General features: G+C 43.4%; 1 protein-coding gene across 1 annotated transcript in view; it reads right to left on the bottom strand.

Annotated features, from left to right (window-relative positions):
• The window catches only part of ABHD2 (abhydrolase domain containing 2, acylglycerol lipase), a 38882-nt gene that overhangs the window by 6807 nt on the left and 13300 nt on the right, over window positions 1–18775 (bottom strand). Inside the window, exons 4-9 of the mRNA XM_069026073.1 lie at window positions 11162–11337; window positions 10100–10267; window positions 7111–7294; window positions 3489–3581; window positions 1692–1805; window positions 416–485 (exon numbers count right to left, since the gene is read on the bottom strand). Of these exons, the coding sequence (XP_068882174.1) occupies window positions 416–485; window positions 1692–1805; window positions 3489–3581; window positions 7111–7294; window positions 10100–10267; window positions 11162–11337 (805 nt within the window). The remainder of the gene's footprint in view (window positions 1–415; window positions 486–1691; window positions 1806–3488; window positions 3582–7110; window positions 7295–10099; window positions 10268–11161; window positions 11338–18775) is intronic.

The raw sequence follows: 18775 nt of genomic DNA on the forward strand, positions 1-18775 counted from the left end.
ATCTCCATTCTCTGGGTCAGTGGAAAAAGGAGGAATTGATTAAATTCCACTTTGGCAAAACTTCGCTCAAGCATTTGAGTCTCTTCCACAGCACCCAGTCAGCCTTTCTTCCTTGAAGGTGCAGGCTGCACACCACCACCCATTTCCCACTTCATCCTCATACACTCAGACCATTCAGCTGAATGTGTGGTTTTATCTCCATCTCTTGGGTGCAACCACTTGCCAGAGCTATAAGCTCTTAAGAGCCCAGAGCATTTAGCCCCAGTGTTAGAGGCAGTAAGAACTGAAATCCCACTCCAATATACGGTGCCTGATTATTTCTGAAAATCCCAGCTAAGACATCTGCAGGTATCAACAACAGAAACCACCGAGTATTTTCTCTCCAGTGCAAGAGCAGTCTGCTGCAAGAGCTTACCCTGTGCAAGTACTGCAGGCAACTTTCCTCTTCGTAGTACTCCTTCAGTGAGCTGTAGCCATGGAATTTCCTGAAATAAAGTAGATTGTCATTAAAATCACCCTCGAGTGAGGACACATGCAGAAACAGGAGTGATGCCTCAATTTCCATAGACAACTTTTTAATACCCAGCATCTTTGCAAAACCCTTTGGCAGCACATGCCTTGATGCTTTCTGTGCCTTCTCAAATATTCTGAGAGCATGGGCAAGTCAAACATGCCAACTGAAGACCAGCAGCCTTCAGGGTGTTTCTTTTAAAGTACCCCACTTCGTTTAATTGTACACATGGACAAAAGAAAGTTAGGACCTTGTTCATCTTTCCCTAAAAGTCTCTTCAAATACAAACCCAGCACAGCTTATAAACCTCAGACTACTGGACAAGTTCCCCAGAATTCACTGTGGTTCCACTTCTTTGCCAAATCCCTTCACACCATCCCAAACCAAGAATTCAGCAAGCCTATACTCAAGTGCCTTTTTTTTTTTTAATAAAAGGGACAACACAGCTGTTAGTCCAAGCTAGAAAGGCCTCAGGGATGGGGGACAAGTAGGGAGATTTCCCTAGGAATGGCTTTTTTATAAGCAGCCAACGGTACTCCTAGTTTGCCAAAAGTGTCACAGCTTTTTAGCTAACAGTTTACAGTTTTATTTTGGAAAGGGGTCAATTCCTGATAGAGAACATGCCATGGTATGAACACTGCCACTTCAAGTGCTATGTTGATGTCAAGGGCACAGGCAGCACCAGGCTACTGCTTATTAAAGCAGAGACTTAATTAGGTGTTAGTATGACAAATAAAGGTCGCATTATCTCAGTCAGCCCTACTGTGTATTGAGAAAGCAGCAGCGTTTTACAGGGAGAAGGATTTTTTCAAACAGAGCTAAGGAAATCCATGAGCAGTTCTGAGCTGCTTTCCACATTCCCCTTTTTTGTTGCTAGAGCTTGGCAGCAGAGCTGGCCTCTTCCTACCTTAGTGAAGGCTGCAGGTTCAGGTGTTACCAATAAATAAATGCCTCCTGGATGATTTTCAAGAAGCTGTGACTGTAAATAGTAAGTTGTTTTTTTTGTTGGTTTTTTTTTCTCTGCTAAGTTTTCTTTAATGTGGAGGCAAGCAAGAATCTGAAGTTGTGTTCCCTGTATTTCAGCAGATTCCAACAGGCTCAGCAAGGGGCTTGCAAGAGCAACACTGGGAAGAGAGGGTACTTGGAGTGCTATACAGGAGCAGAGAATTGCCCTTCATACCTCATAACGTTATCATCGATCTGCATAAGTGATGTTGCTGTATAGAGCTTGCCCAGATCAGCATCTGACAGGCTTTGTGGCTTCTTCATGTTGTTATCTCCAAAAAGAACTTGCCTGGAAAGAGTAGCATCAAGAATTACATCCAAATAACATAAGGGCAGCAAAACCATGACCTGTTCAAGGACAACTGAGTTTACCAAATCTGACAAGATAAGATTAGAAGTGGGCTACATAAACATGAGGCTGTCTTGGGAGCAAGAACAGCTTATTTGTCCACTTACCTTTGCAGCAAGACATAACAAACCCTAGCAGCCTCCTCATAGGAAAAAATGCTTTCCCTTATACACTGAGAAACTGCATGGGGGGCCCCTCTTAAAACAATCTTCCCAGAACAGAGAACACTAAGGGTAATTGGAATAGAGGCTACATGTTAGGAGGGAGGGTTCTTTGGCTTCAGACCAAACCTGTGGGTGGTTTGGGTGAGAGCACCAACAATCCTGGGCATAGCATCTCCTTCACCATCTGGTTCTAAAGCCCCCCAGCACAGACTTTAGGCTACCTCACACACAGAAATGACTCAGGGTATTACCTTATCAGAAAGCTATTTACTATGGACACTTGTCACAATTAATTATTGCCCTCAGGGGAGGATGTGTTTCTTTACCAGAACAAACTTCTGCCCTAAGAACCAGAACAAAAGCCACAAGTTGGAAAGGGATTTTTATTCCCTTTGAGAGGCAGCTGCAGGGCAGAGCAGGAGGGAGGCTAGGTTTGATTTGAGGGAGTTAGAGCACAAGTGATTATGGAAAAAGTTTACTTAACACACTTGGCCTTCAAGCCAGCACTGGCTTTTTCTGGGTTAAGAATTTAAGTACCCTTTAATGGGATCTTACCTAACTTCAAATGTCAAATTTGGTCAAGTTGTCTAAATATTTGTAAACCTGGAATGAATTATGTGGATCATCCTACACTGGCTACCCTCCTCCTACAAGTGCTTTATACTGCAAAGGAGTGTAAACAAAGAACCTGAAGTCTGAAGTGACACATGCTCCTTCAGTGAAATAGGTCTTAGATGTTCCCCTCCTTTCCCCTCAGTCAGGCAACTTCCAATACATACAGATGAGGTACTTTCTTGCCTAGAAAGTACCACCCAGAGACCTTTTGGTGGGGAAAGCACCAACATTGAGCATGTCACCTGTTTAGCACACAAATTTCTTCGTTATGCAAGAGCCACGGAACAGCAGCAGCAGCACAGGGATCCTACAGTACACCTGCACTCCAGGAACAGCAATGTTGAGTGTTTTGCTGGCTACATGCTCTTTCTAGAGGAACAGCTAGAAGCCAGAGCTACAGGTTTGACTATTTGCTTGTTTGATAAGCAGCAGCTCCATACAGCAGACCTTGAAGGTTAGTCCTACCTCAGGTAGGTGGCAGAACAAGAGGCTCCTTCAATAGGGAATTCTTTGGCTAGAAGTGAAACAGATGCAGAATACTCCACTTTGAAGTCTAATTGCAATGTTTTCCTGTGCATGTCTTGTTTATTCATTAAGCAAGTTTCCCCATAACACAAAAAGACAACAAAGTCTTTCTTCTAACAAGACGACCAAAGCTTATTTGTCTATTTTACAGTATAATGAGATTGACATAAGCTCACCTTCTCTGTTGGTTCATCTAAAGACCCACCAAGGAACTTGTGCATAACCTCTCAGGAGTCCTATTTTAAAGGACCAGGCAGACAAATCCAATATAGCAATTGACCCAATCAATACTGTCAGTGTAAGTGATGTACTGCAGTACCTGTGAGAAAGGATGATCTTCTTCATGTTGTCTGCCATGAGGAAGTTATAAAATCTTCTACAATGATCCCACTGCATGAAGGTTTCCTGGGCCCTAGAAAAAACAGGGCAGAACAAACAAAGCTGTTAGTGGAGCTCTTGAAAGATCAGATTAATACACTGTTAACATCTTATGGCAGCCTGGGGGCTGTGTAAACAAACCTCCAGGCCTTCCCTGCCACAGCTTAACCTTTTCCAGGAAATGACTTCCACTCTGATGAAGTTTGTTAGTATCAGAAAACAGATCTGCAGTCTCATCTTGCACAATGCAATTAGTGGTTTTGATCAGAGCATTTAAGAGCCATCAATCAAGATCCACAACACTGACAAGAGGATTTTAGTATCCCTTTGCAGAAGTTGAATGTAATTTACATAATAGGACTTTCAAGGAAAGGGCTAAAACCTGTTGCTCAACAGTGCTGTCTATTGTGTAATATAGCTCTGCAGAGGAAATAATTTGTGCAGATGTTTCCAATATGTACAGATATTATTATTGTTTCACTTCATTGGCAGGAACTGTAGGAATAAATACTAGATGCAGCTGCAGTGGCATCTGAGTTGAAGCCTTTACCTATTCTCAAAGCAGCAGAGCACTTCACAGCTTATCTGTTGTTAAAACAGAATTTAAGCCACCCAGGGCTGTGTGAGCTCTGCCAGATACCAGCACTCCTTTGCTATGCAGGGTCATGGGCAGGTTAGAGCTTTACTCCTAGCAGGGTTTGCTGTTACTGAGGGAACATACTATCATTTACTGAGACTGAAGAATGCTGGGAGCAGCCTCAGCTACTGCTGAAAGTGGTAGGCTCTCCTACCACTTAAACATTAACATACCATGAGAACTACTGTAGATTTAACATGACCTTCCAAGCTATAGCCTGCAAGTCCCCTACTAGGCAAGAGCAAGCTGTTTTCTTGTAATTAGCCATGCTGGAGTATGGTTTGAAAAAAAAAAAATCCATTATCTTTTTATCTAGCCAGGCTATACCTACCACATTTATACCAGGGGCAGGGGAAAAAAGGAAGATAGAAATGTGCCTTTTCCTTTCTTCACAAAAGGTTTTCCAAGCAAACCCATTAAGTTATCACAAGATGTCTGAAGTTAAAGCTACTAGGCTGCCCTGCAGCTCCTGTGGTGTACAGCAGTACTCCTAATAGGAAGAGCTGCAAGCATCAAAAAAACCCAATACCACAGGCAGCTTCCAGTATTTTGAGGGCTGCCCAGGTTTCAGAGCTGAGGTCTCCCCCCACAGCCTGTAGCTATGGTGAAGATGCATTCCACAAGATCAAGAAGCAGAATCAAGCCTATGCAGGCAGAGATTAAGGAATGAGGAGACCTGTCCCTGTTTAGCCTCAGGGAACACATTCCCTAGACTCTGTGTTAATTCATTAAACTAAGAGTCTCATTCTTCTGGCAGATCCTGGTATTGCTGCTGCTCTGGAAAGGCAGATCCTCGGTTCACCTTGCTCACTAAAACCTTTTTCCTTCATTTATGAAAGTTATTTAGGGAATAAATGCTGGACAAGCTAATATAAAAAAAAAAAAAAGAATTGTAAACTAACTGGTCTTGTCTACCAGGGTAATCCACTTCCATGTAGCCCTGAAGGCTGAAGGCAGCTATTTTAACCTACCAGACCAAGGCTGGGAAGGCAGTGGCTTCACTGTTCTACCTGGAGGTGCTTTGTACCTCCTCCCTCCCAATTCTATAACCGGGGCACAAGGCCCTCCCTCCTCCTGTCTTTTGCTTGGTAGATGTTTTCTCCTAGCTCTTCAGCTAATTAGCACTTACAGCAGATGTAGATATGAGGAAGGGAGACACAAGACCTGGAAAGCCTTCCTGCTGGCTGTCCAGTAATACAGAGCAGATGCTCTGTGGCAGGAGGTTTGCTAGGAGATGTTTACCCAGCAGGTGGAGGCAAGAGCTCAATAATCCACACAACCCACACGATGGGGTGCATTAAACTCAGGGAAAAGAAAAAACACCCAGCCAGTTGTTTTTCCACACAAATATCCAAGTGAAGAATTGTTCATCAGGTTGTCTTTGCCATGCAAGCGTAACAGCATTACTCACAACATCATTTTGGAGATCAGGAATACAATATTGCATAATTGTAGAAGATGAACCAAGTGGACCTCAGCCAGATATTATCCCTGCAAACCCTGTCTGATGGTTGCAATTAAGGAGCTGGCTTCAAAAGGATGCTCTATGCCAGAACCCCAGGACAGCTAAGAACATTTTACTTGAAACAAAACAGAACAGCTGTTCCTGTACATCTGTTCAGATTTTAAGGGTGTGAACTAGCAGCAGATTATACACTTTTTTAGCAGTAGTCACATCTGACCTCAAAAGGGATTAGATAGCTGGAATTATTACATGCACATCAAGCTTTTACTCACATCTTAATGCTTCTGGAAAAGCTTTCTGCTTTTACCTGTAAGAACCTGATTCATAAAAGGTGTCTTCAGACTGCTGAATAACAAACTGGTCCCTCCACAGGCAGAGCATCATCAGCATCGAGAGTTCCAGCTACCTTGACCAGGCTGTGAGGCCAAATTCCACAGCAAGCCCCTCACAGACCTGCCACAGTTTCACCATTTATATCAGCCCAAAGGAGCTTGACCCAAATACCTGAGTCTCAACAGCCCCTTTTGCCTTGTAAATAGTCTCATGGCTCAAAACTGCAGGTAAATTACTGCACAGTCAGCTACACCTTAGTAATTGTCAGCATGTACAGACAGTAAAAACTGAAAAGAGCAGCTGAGGCAGTTATAGCATTTGAATCTCCATTAGCTGTGCATACCCAGAAAGGTTAAAGTACATTAGTCAAGTCCAGTTTTCAAGCAGCAGTGCTGTGCCTGGACCCTCCATCAACACATGCAAGTGAAGCCATCACAGCTCCTAAAGTGCCACAGCCTTGGCTTCCAGGTAGGGAGACAGGTTAATACTTTCAGACTTCAGGGCTGCAATACTTTTCCTCCCCACCTTCCCCACTCCTATAACACAGCTGCATGCACCTCTCCATCCCCTGATCAGCCCACAGCACTGTTTCAGTGACACACACTAAGAGGGGAGCATGGACTGACAGTGAATGTGCTGTGTCTTTCCAGTCTTCCCAGGTAAGAGCTGCCAGATGAAACTGCACACTGAAACCAAACAAGCTATTATGAACCACGGGATCTTTCTCACAGTGATGAGACAGTGTAAACTATTGCTTGCAAACTTGGCATCAGCTCAGCAGCTGGTCACGCTGCCCAGCCTGCCTGGTTAATTACACCAGGACTGCACAGGGAATGCCTCCTCTTAGGACACTACAGCTATGAGACAGCATCACATGCACAGTCCAGAAGCTGCCAGCATGTACCTGGCCAGGTACAGAAAACCTGTCTGCATTGCTGACAAAGTTTACTTGTGCTTGCAAATCAGCAAAGCTTCAGGCTCCTTCGGGAAGGTGCCATCCTACACACTCAGTGTGTCAGACCAGTTCAGTGCAAGAGAAACACCCATCTTCTTCACCTTGTCCTTCCAAAGATCTGCCCACTCCTGCACTCCCAGAAGAGACCAGCACAGAGAAGACTCCAGACCCACCTCAGTGCACTGTACCCCTGGCACACACTGACACAGCAGAGGACTCTCTCCTGGTTGGCCTGGCTCTCTCCCAGGTATTTGCACACTATGTTTCCACCCAGGCTGAAGCCCACGACAACCAGCTGGGTCTGAGGGTAGGTCTTCTTGATGTAATTCACCATGGCACCAAATTCCCAGGTGCATCCTAAAAAGAAGAACAAAGTTAAAAAACATCTAATATATTTCAATTCTCACTTGAAGCTTCAGTTGCGTGCTTTGAATTCAGCTTTCTTACCCTTTCTGACTTTTCAATAGCCTTAAGGTTTTAACAGCTCTGATTCACATGTGTTCAATACATCTGTGAGTCCTGTGGAGCTTAGCTCATGCTTAGTTCTGACAGAGTGCCAAAGCAAGATGAAATTTAGATGCTTAAAAATCACGGTGACAGTTAACGTGACAATCAAAACTCTTCCTTTCTAAAACAGCTTAAGAAGCAGAGTCCAGCAACTCTAGGCTTGACCTTACTATGCAGGAGCAGCACACATCATTACTTTCCTGAGGCAGTTCGCCACTTTTGAAGTGAAGTGGGGTATCTGGAATGCAGTTTGCTCCTTTGTTTTTAGCAAGGCCACCATGGATCCCAAAATCCATGCTGCTATCAGGAGGGGAAGAGAGTGGCTTGTCAGGAAGAGCTGCCAGCAGACTGCTGCAGAGCCCGACTGAGCAGGTGATCTCTGGAATCAGAGAGAAGGGTTTAAGCACAGACACATTCAGCCCTTTGTAACCAGTGAAGGGGTAAAGCTACTGCAGCTCCCTAAAAGACACGTGGGTATCCCCACATCAAGAGAATAGTTAAGTGCCTCTGTACAGATCTGTTCTGCTGTCAGTGAACACCCACCTGCATCCCACAGGCTGCAGGCACTGAGGGATCCGGTTTCTGGCAGTACTGGCATCCTCCAATTGTTTGACAGACTTGAAGGCCTCCACACAGGCAACAATCTGAGTACCTACAACTATTTCTTCTGCTTGTGAGTACAGGAAAAGGAAGTATGGAGAAGCAGCTGCAGTAGTGATGGCATCAGTACACTGGCATCAACTGTTTATGCAGCTCATTAACCTTCCCTTTGGATTTAAGGCTGCAAACCACAGAAGGCATCACACGGACAACACGAATAGAACTCCAGATGTTTCTTCCTGTCCAGAGTCAGAAACTCAGCTCTATCCTGTGGAACTTGTCCAGTGAGATAAACCCTAGCATTCCAGGATTCTACCCTGTACTAACCTAACACTGCTCCACTGTGCCCTCACCCCAGCTGTAGCATCCTCAGACATCAGACTCCAGCTTTACCTAGATCTGGAGTAAACTCTGAGCACCACAGTTTGTTTGCTTCAGTGGAACAGCAAGCTCCTGGCTGAGTGTTTCAGCAGGCTTTGGGCATTTCCTTGTGAACATTCTTAATGAGCAATCTTCAAGACAACAAATGCTGCACTGCTCTGGTTTCCTCTGGAAGAAGCCAAGGGTCAAAATACTTCAGTGTTTGACCTTTGTGATTTCAGGGCAGCTCAGGAATCCAATACTAGAATAGCAACAGGTCAAACTTGATATAGAGGCTGGGGTTCAGCAAATCCCAAATTTAGGCTACTTGCTCCTCAACAAGTATGCCTGGAATACAGCATAGCTGAAAGGGCACTGAGTTATTTGGGTAGGAGGCAGAGTAAAGTCTGCTCATGCTGGCACTTAACAAGCAACTCTGCCAAGTGATTTACTGTCTTGCTCAAAGGAAGTGCTAGGCATTCTTTGCCCTTTCCTAGGCTATAAAAGACTCAGAAGGGATGTCTCAAGAGATGCACTACAGAATAACACCCTTAGGCCTAGAGCAAAGCTCCATGAAAGCAAACTCAACTTTTAGCAAAATAACAAATGCTTTAACAAGGACAAATTTAGTTTTTAAGACATGGTAGTCTTGCAGCCATTAACAGCCTAGGGCCTCACTACAAATGAAGGTATTTGGTATTCCTGAAGTGTTTCCCAAAGAGGAATATATTTAATAATTCTAGAACAAGCAACAAAGCATTACAGCCTACTTGCCTGCTCGACTTGGCACCTCAAAGCACAATACCTCTATTTTGACAATTACCTGTTCAGGATAACTATTCTGTTATAATCCAAACTCTAAGCAGTAGCTTGGCTAACTTTAAAAAAACAAAACCTAACCCAAGCCTGCTCCACACACAATTGACAGATATAGATATTTACAGTGAAGAGGGAGAAGAGGGCTCAAGAGAGCTCAGGAACAAGCAGATTAGGTCACAGGCAAAGAGGGCCCATTCTACAAAGAGCACATTACTCACCAAGAGGGCAATTAACACTAACTGGAGTCACCCTTGACACAGTTTCAAATAATTTATTCCTTTTAATTTCTAGGTTAAGAATGACTTCCTTATACTCAAGGTGAGAGCCCAAAATCATGGCAATTGAGCACTACCACTTCTGCAGCTTTACTGTCATACTCTACAACTGTTGCTGTTGTGTTACATCTGGGGCAAATCCTCATGTGTTCCTCCTAGGATATAAATGTACTTTCTGGAAAGGCTGGTACAAACTCCTCTCAGGTTGCATCTTACAAAGCCTCAGAAATGGCATTTATCCTTCAGGGTCAGGTTTGTTTCACATTCCATGAAACTGGCAATTTCAGTATCTCTAAAATCATTTGAACAGGCTCTTGGTAGCCACAAAAACGTTTTTTTTTTCCCCAAAAAAGTTGTCTAACAAAAAACTGCCTCCTTGATGAGAATACATATGGTAAGAGCTGGCAGAAGAGACAAAAGTGAATTCAGTATTAGCCTGCCCTCTTCCTCCCATCTAAGCTCAGTTCAGTTCCCAAGAAACAGTACAAAACTGTTACCCTCATTGGGGTACAGCAGTTGTGTTATCCTGAAGGAGGCTGATCAAGCCCTAGAAACTCCACAAGTTTGCAGATAAGTTCCCCAGGTGCCACGAAGTACCTACCATATGTGAACATCCGTGGTGAAGTGAGCTCAATGTTTGGCAGGGCTCCCAAGTGATTGAGGACAGCACACCTGTACCCATTTTTTTGGGCATAGTCAACAAAGGTGCGGATGTACTGCTTCTCACTGTGGTTAGCAATCCCCGGGCAGATCACCATCGTGACATCATCTGTGCTCAGAGAGAGAGGGAAGTTAAGTAAATGTCACTTCATGCAAATTAAGAGAGTCAGAAGGTTTCCATTTCAGATCCGTGGGAAACCACCTACCACAAGCAAGCTAGAATTCCTACTAGTCTGCCAAAAATCCCGTATGGGACAGGAGACCAGCAGCTCTAGTGCTACAGATGTGAAAAAGTAATTCATGCTATGGGAGATGAACAGTTTTGAACTTCAGGGAAAGCTGTGCAAACAGTTCTACAGGCACTGCCTAGAGACCAAGAGTACATTCTTCCCTCCAAAGGACATTTTTGATGTTACACATGTTCTGCCTTCTGACAGCCTGTTCTGACTGTGACATGTGGAAGCTGTGGAGTCCAGCATTCCAAGTAGACTGGTTGCACTGTTTCCCCCTCATTTCCCTTCTCGAGCTAGGTGTAATAGAGATATTCCAAATGAAGCTTTGCTAAGCACAGACATTCTGATCACCTGACATTAGCCATCATCTACTTTGTGGCTAATCTAATGATATTTGATCTGCTGACACTGTTCACTAGTTTAACAAGATATCATTTCATCAACCAAGAAAGTAATTGCTGTAATTCAAGTAAGCACAGTAAATTACATTCAGGATTATCATATGCACTTCAAATTAACTGTAACTCTCATGTGCAAAGCTCCAACATTACCAGCTCTAGCCACTGAACTTTTATCTCATTAGAAAAGCACTGCTCAGATTCTCTTCAGCAATAAAGATAACAGTAACTGTTCCTGTGCAGCATTGTACCATGAAGATCCCAACTCTGACAGTTAAAAAAAAAGAAATCTGCTTTTTCTGAGGGCTCTATTCCTCATCTGTCCCCCAGAGCAGAGAATCAAGGTTAGCAGCCAGCAGCTGTTTGACTGACCTCCAGTGCAGTGCTCAGAGCATGGCTCAAAGAGATCAAAGGTGGCTGTTGCTCCATCTGGCATCGTGAGGTACTTGCGAAGTCCATATGGATGTGGTGATCTCACTCTCCCCATTTTTCCATAAAGAGCTGTCTGGATATGTCCACTCTTTCCCCAGATGAGGGGTGGAATGTACCTGAAAGGCAGGAATTTAATTACTTACCCCTGCTGTGTTAACGAGCCTTTGAGAACAGGTAAGCACTTCCATAAATCTCTCACCAGCTCCCAAATATAGTAACAAATATGGAATTGTTTTTGCTATGACTGAACTGGCAGCAGTGATCTTTGCAGCCTTATACAAGAGGAGAGACCAAAACGCTCTCAAAGCTAAAAAATCAGCACTGATAGCAGCAGCAGAAGCCAAACCCCACACATTCCCTATTATTGAGATGTTAGAGGAACAAATGCTTCTCACTGAATACACAGAGGCCTTGTGCCTTGGTGAGACTGGGACTGCATGTTGCCAACCAACCAAAGTGACCTCCAGAACTGTACAGTGCTGTAAATCTGTTTTAATTGAAACACTGAAGCCTCCTGGGTTGAGCCACATGAACCTGTGTAAGCACTTGACTGTACAAGTCAGTGGCAGAAACAGCAGGATTCACAGCAAGTTCTAGAAAATTGAAAGCCCCAAGACTTGCTGGTTGGGATCATTTTACACAGAACTGCTTTACTAAGTTAAGCAAAGAGCACAGTACAGATTGATTTTGCTGTTCAGAATTAGGTAAAAGTTGGGACAGTGTTAAAAGAACCAGTCAAAACTGGCCAAACTCCACTGAATAACAAATCCCTTCCAGTAAGAGGGGCAAGTCTACCAATTATTCATGCTCATCAAGGGTATATTAAAGCCGTGTAACAAAGCAGATTGTCTCTTTTCCTGGCTTACAGGCCATCAAAAAAGATGCACGAGAAACACAGCTATGAGCTGGAAAGCATTAAAGGCTTAGTTATCAATTTTTTTTTAGCACAAGCAGAGCTACAAGTGGTTTAACAGGAAACATACTGTGCCCTAGCACCACCAGCCTGTGGGCAAGTCACCTGGTCACTCAGCAAAGGAGACTGAGCCAATGCCTTGAAAAAGAGAGAGTTACATCAGCTCTGAACAGGAAAGCATGAATGATTTATTGTTGAGGAGAACAGCAGTCCCGGGAGACACATTTCCAGTTAAAGAACTGTGGTCTCTGGTGCACAGACCAGGCTATCCAGAAGAAGCTTGAGAGCTTCTGACAACACCTTGGATCCTGAGGGATTAGTAACTCCCTCCCTGCTGTGTTTAGGGCTTCCTGCAATTGTTCCTTCTGCCTTCTTGAGAGCACATGAAACAGAGATCATGTTCTTTTCTCTTCTAGAAGAAGAGAAGGAAACTAGGCAGCTCAAATTTACTAAAGCCCATAATCCACCAGAACGTGACAGAAACCCTACCTTTATGCTCTGACACTGCCTACTCATACAGCTGGACCTTTGCCCATGCCAGCTCTTATGTGTCATATCCGCAACTCCCTCCTCTCCCACACGCTCCTTAAAGAGACTTCCTATCAAATAAAAACTACTTAGGCTTGTTTAGCAAGACAAGGGCAGCAGTATGCTCTCTTTCTCCCCATTCTTTTCCCTCATTATGAGGGAGACTTCTTACAGTCAAAGCAACACAACAGTTTGCTGTAGTTTCACTCATTTTTCAAGTGCCCTTCCCAAAGAGATCCAAAATAGATTTCTGGAGAAGCAATAGTGCTTCAATAAAGGTGCAAAAGTTGCTCACAACCTTGTAAATGAGCCCTCAGTGCATTCTGGATTTGATCACTCAACTATAAAGATTTTCAAAGGATCCAGGCAAGGCCAGGAGCATCACACCCCTCTTCTGTTAGGGAGCATCCCTGCACTGGGTCTTGCCAGGCACAATACACAACTGTGCAGATTCCCATCAGTGACAGAGGCTGGACAAGCTCATCCTCTGCAATAGCTGCTAGAGCTGGAAAGTAGTCAGTGGGTCCATTCTCACAATCCAGAGTAAATATCCACTGGGATAGGGCTGTCAAACTAAACCAGGCTGCCCAAGAACTACACACGGTTCTGCTCAAGTCTCATACAGCTCAGTGCAGGGGCTTTGAACACAACTATTATGCCAGATGGAAGAGACACTGCTCTCCCAACATAAGGAAAAACAGCTGGCTTCACCCCAGTCTGGCTACTGATCTGAACTGGTGGTACATACTCCACACTAGACAGTCCCTGACTGGCTTCTTGTCTTTTTTTTTTCCCCCCTCAGACATCCTTTACTGATAGGGTTTGCTAGCACCTTCTAAGGGAAGCTGACAAATACAACCTATAATAAGAATTTTCAGCTCTTTTAGGAGACTCAGATGTCAACATTGCTTCATGGTTTCTAATCTTGGGGAGAACACGCATTGGAAAGTTTTGGTGATTCTGCTTCCATACAGTGCTTTTCAAATCAAAGACTATCTGAAAATCTTACCCTATAGGGCTAACAGGAAAGCAATTTGTCCAGCTACAGCAGCTAAGTTATATAGCTGATTACTGCTACCATGAAAAAATACCAAAACAAACCAAAAATCAAGGATCTCTGCAGACATCCTCATGTTTAACCTACAGTTCAGTTCCCAGCCATAGGTTACAGCCATCCACTGGAACAGATGCAGCAGCACATACCACAGGATGCTGTTAAGAGATTAAATCAGAATAGTCTTCAAAGCCTCACCACTACTGCCAGAGTTTAAACGAAGGCAAATGGTTTCAAGCACACTGCTTCCCACAGTCTGCCTCTTCAGGTCACTGATGGTTTCTCTGGGGAAAGAAACACCCAGACCTGTCTTTGCATAACCCAGCTGGAGGTCACCTAAGTACTGATCTGCAATAAATCAAACCTTTATACTGCTTTTACAGGCAAACAGCACATGCAGTTTCCTTGCCATGTTTTTTATTCAAGGCAGGAATCCCTTTCACTCCATCCATAATGATGGTCAAGTGACAACTACAGTTTCCAGTTTCCCTCAAAGCTAAAACTGTGTGAAGCCCTACGGACAAGGGAGCATTCACTGTGCTCCCTGCAGAATGCATAAGTGTTTGAGCATCCTATGGACCAAGTAAAATGCTCAGCTTATCTTTTATGATGCTAACTCCAGCCACCTGCTTAAGCATCACTGCCTGAAGCAAAGATGGCTTGTGTTAGTCACTCTGCATGTAACTACACTCTTTTAGACAAATATTCAAAAGCCAAGCTTCAGCATGAGTAATGTGCATAGTACTCTGATGCAGATATTTGTAAGTTCTACCAAGTCATTAAGTATATTTCTAGTTTGCACGCAAGTTTTAAAGCAGTTGAAGCTCTGAAATACATGCAAATGCTCAAGAAGAAGCTCGTTATCTAAAGCTTGCTATCTAAACTTTTTGTTTAGACCCATCAGCCTTTAAGCAACAGACTTGTGAGGCAAACCACATCCCTTAAGTATCCAGGCTCAGGAGACTGAACAGCACAACACTTCAACAGGGAAAGGTAAGAACGTTGCCCAGATAGCACAGAACTTGTATTATCAGCGAAAAACTAAGACAGATTAGAACTTACCTTATAAGATTGATGCAAAACCAAGCAGCTAATAAAGATACTACTTCTGTTTACCACAACAAGTTGTTAATCTAACCTACTACAAAGCCCCATAAAGCCTGTACAGTAAGAGTGATTCCTCTCTGTCACTGAATTCAGGTAAAATCTGTTCTCAGCTGAGGACAAGGTATCCTTACAATCTATAGCAGAATCAGACACATGATCTGCCTGTCAAACTATTTCTGTTGACCCTCCATTTTGCCAATGGACAAATCTATTTTTGAAACATTCATGTGACTTATGTCTTTCGATGAGACAAAGTCTACAAGAACTTCCAAGAGCAAGTACTGAGCCTAACAGCACAAGACTGTACAAGACTGAAGGATGGGACATCTTTTTACACAGGGTTGGTGTGGACTTTCAGCTTGCTTTTACTAAAATCATTCAAAAAGAAGAGAGCACAGGAAGAACTCTTCGGTCCCAAAGGTGCACAATACCACACTGGTGAGGGAGAAAACCTGCCAGGAATTGTGCAAAAGCCTTTACCCTCTGAAAGGACAGATCAGATTAGATAAATTTTATTTAAGCCTACTACACAGTTTCAGAGACATTTCTATCCTCAACCCAGCTGAAAAAACCTAACTACCCAGTGCTGATAGCAAGAGCTAGAACAGATTGTTTTGTAGTGAAGTCAACATTTCTCATGGCAAACAGCTGAAAAAAGATGCTTCTCCAAAACAATCATCCTGCAGACAGAAGAGCATGTACTCAGGGCATTCTTCTTGTGGTTTACCTTAAGAAAACAAGCACAGCAGGATGCAACACAGGGAAACAATGCAGACTGAGCAATTAAGTAGTATTCAGTCTAAGGAGCATTTGAGTATTGCCCTTCAGATTTTATGCTAAAACTGTAATTACTGCTAAATTTAACCATGTCTCTCAAAGAAGGGCCCTTCACTCAAAACCAGGTGGCTTCCCTCCAGCATTGATAACAAGTAGAAACAAGGAAAGTGTTCAAGGACAACAGATTTTCAACTCCTTCCTCTCTGTCTGCTATGACCTGAAGTTGTTCTGAAAAGCAGTGTACTGCAGAGGTTATTCCAGCACAGCATGGAGATGCTTCAGTTCATATTCCTCAGTGTCCTGTTCCAGAGAAGCTGCTCCCAGAGGTACAAAAGCCCGGGGATGTCTATAAGCAGCATTTCCACTGCTATGCAATTGTGGCTTATGGTGACAGGAGCTGAGCAGTGAACACGAGCCAGGAGGACCTCTTGCCAAGGCCTCCAAACAAGGACAATGACAGCATAACACAACAACCCAGACAAGCATGTACTGATGAAAAAATCCAAAAGAAAAGTTGTGTTGTACCAAAATCAGAGATTTTTATTTCTGTGAAACAAAAATGGCTTCTGAGTTTACTCCAGACCCAAAGGCTTTTAACTGACTCATTTCCCCATTTTGGTCAGTTGCAGTAGATAGCAGGCACTGAGTAATGATAAATATTTGAAGCAGTTATGTCTTCCAGTAACCAGCCCTGTAACTTCCAGTAACAGGAGGCAGACAGGAGAACAGGCCTGGGGATGGTAGTTACTTATTATGGAAGCTGTCTTACATGGCCCAACACGTACAGAGTTCATCACTCTTAGGTGGTTAAGTGAATTCACACCCATTTACATAAATCTGCTCAACAATGTTTGGGTTTGAGCTCCAAACCTGCATTTCAGCTGTGCAGCACTGCCTCACATCTTGATAGGTGGCTGCCCACAAGTGCTCCAGAACGAGACAATTCCTAGGTGTTTCCCAAAAATTTCTCCTAACATTTTAATATTTAAAACAATTCCAGCATGTGATTGTAGATTAAATTTAGTGGCTCTCAGGCAGTAATTATCATTTTAGAGCACATACATCATCCAGTATGCAGGAATTTAGGAAAGCAGCAGCTGTATAAGCAGCTCACACAAAGCACATAAAAACTGTGCTATTTTTATTAGCAGGCATCAGCATTCAGGTCCTCAAAGATCTGAAGTGGAAGTTCAGCAACAGGCTTATTTCTGGAGCATTGCTTCATTTCATCTGAGGAGATTAACACTTTAAACATTAACTCTTACATGTGCTATAGCACACTGGATACTGATGGTGAGAAAACAGAGCCTACAACTTGTCAGTGTCAGGACATTCTAAGAATTTTTACCTGCATTACAACAGGTAAGAGATTATTCTTTTCCCTTTACAGAGCAGTTTGGAGGTATTTAAAGAATGCTTTACAAAAGCAAGCTTGCTTTGAGCCTTGTCCTTTATTTGATGCTAGGGAATGCAATTTGAATTCCAATCAAGGAAACTCTCATAAAAGTCTGCAGGGTTCGACCCCCAACCCCAAATATGTAGAAAGCAGCTTTTTCTCCATCAGCTCAGCTAGACTGCTCAACGTGATGAGGACACAGCAGATACACAACAAAAAAAATTAAGCAAGTTATGGAACTTCCACATTCCCTGAGCCTTAAAAAAGAAATAAATGGAGCAGAAGTGTTTGTTTGCTGCCCACAGTACCTGTATGAAGTCAGAACTATTTAAAAATACAGACTGGCCTCCTTGACTAAACCACCTCCTTCACCACTTAAGAAGCTTTTATTTAGTAAAGAGCCCATCACACCCCTCCTCCCCCACCAGAGACTACAAGAAGTATTTTAGTCAAAACAAGGTATGAGGATTTACAGCACTTAGAATCCTCCTTGCTGATAAGAGCTGGAGAACACAAGGCTGCTGCCAGTGTCACAGCACCCACCAAAAACTCAGACCCCCGAGGGTGCTTCTCTGTAAGGTCAATGCTTCAATTTACCAACAGGGAGCTGCCATTCTTCTCTACCTTTCAGCATGTTCACCTGCCAAAGCTTCAGGGGTAGCACTGTTCTTCTAGTTTATTATTCTCCTGGAAGTGTTCCTCCCAGAGTAAAACACTAAGGAGTTGACAGGGATCAAACACTGCTTGCTATTAGGGGGAAGAAAAGAACACTGAAAAGCTTGAAGACAGCTTTTCTGACTACTCATCTCCTTGCATCTAAGGGAAAAGCAGTGACAGCGTAAAAGTCTTCTGGTACCAGGCAGCCTGCTCACCCAGCACAGGTTGGTGTGCAAACAAAGGATGAGAAGGATCTAGGCTGGATCTTTGACAGTGTTTACTAACAGGCTTGACAGTCATTTGCCTCAATCTTTGAGGAGCTTGCCTTTACTGATGATAAAAAGTGTGCAGACAGCAAGGATAATTATTTTCGATATGGATGACACGTGCCACATCTCTACAGAAATAAAGATACACACACTTTGTTAGAATAAACTGTAAGCAGCCACAAAAGTCTAGCCCAGTACAGCAAGCACTGGCCAAATTTATCCTCACAAATCAAAGAGCCAGCACTGCATTTCTACAGGAATAACAGCAGATGAAGGACTTTCTGTACCCTTCTGAAAGACAGGAAAAGGACACAGCTGCCACCAGCAGTTAGGCCCAAGTGCTCAAGGGCACCAATAGCTGTGCTGAATTGCAAGAGCTTCCATACAAGAAGCAGCAATTTGAATGGAAAAGGGTCTGATTATGCTACTCCACTTGGTAAGCCAAAGTACAGAGCTGGACAGGGTTGGAGGAATGGAAAAACAGGTAAAAGAACATGAGCTCTAGGAAGACAGATTCTCTTGCTTCCCAGTGTTTGGTGGGCATGTAGAAAGTTTCTGGCAGTTTACAGAACTGTAAAAAGCAGTACTAACATCTACAAGTACAAAGTACCTGGCACACAGCCATCTCAGGCAGTTTTACAATTCAAAGTTCTTAAATTATTCATCTACCACCACTTGGCTCACTGAATGACACCACAGCTACAATGCGCTGAATTAGGCCAGAGGTGAGGATTGTGCCATAAAGGGAAAATAAAGTCCAAAAGTGTTTACTCTAAGAATTTTTGAACACCTGCACAGATAGCAGAAGCAAGCAAAGTTATTCTTTCTCCCTGCCAGCCTGTTTTTCACAGCA

The sequence above is a fragment of the Aphelocoma coerulescens genome, chromosome 10 (genome assembly GCF_041296385.1).
Source record: "Aphelocoma coerulescens isolate FSJ_1873_10779 chromosome 10, UR_Acoe_1.0, whole genome shotgun sequence".
NCBI classification, from domain to species: domain Eukaryota; kingdom Metazoa; phylum Chordata; class Aves; order Passeriformes; family Corvidae; genus Aphelocoma; species Aphelocoma coerulescens.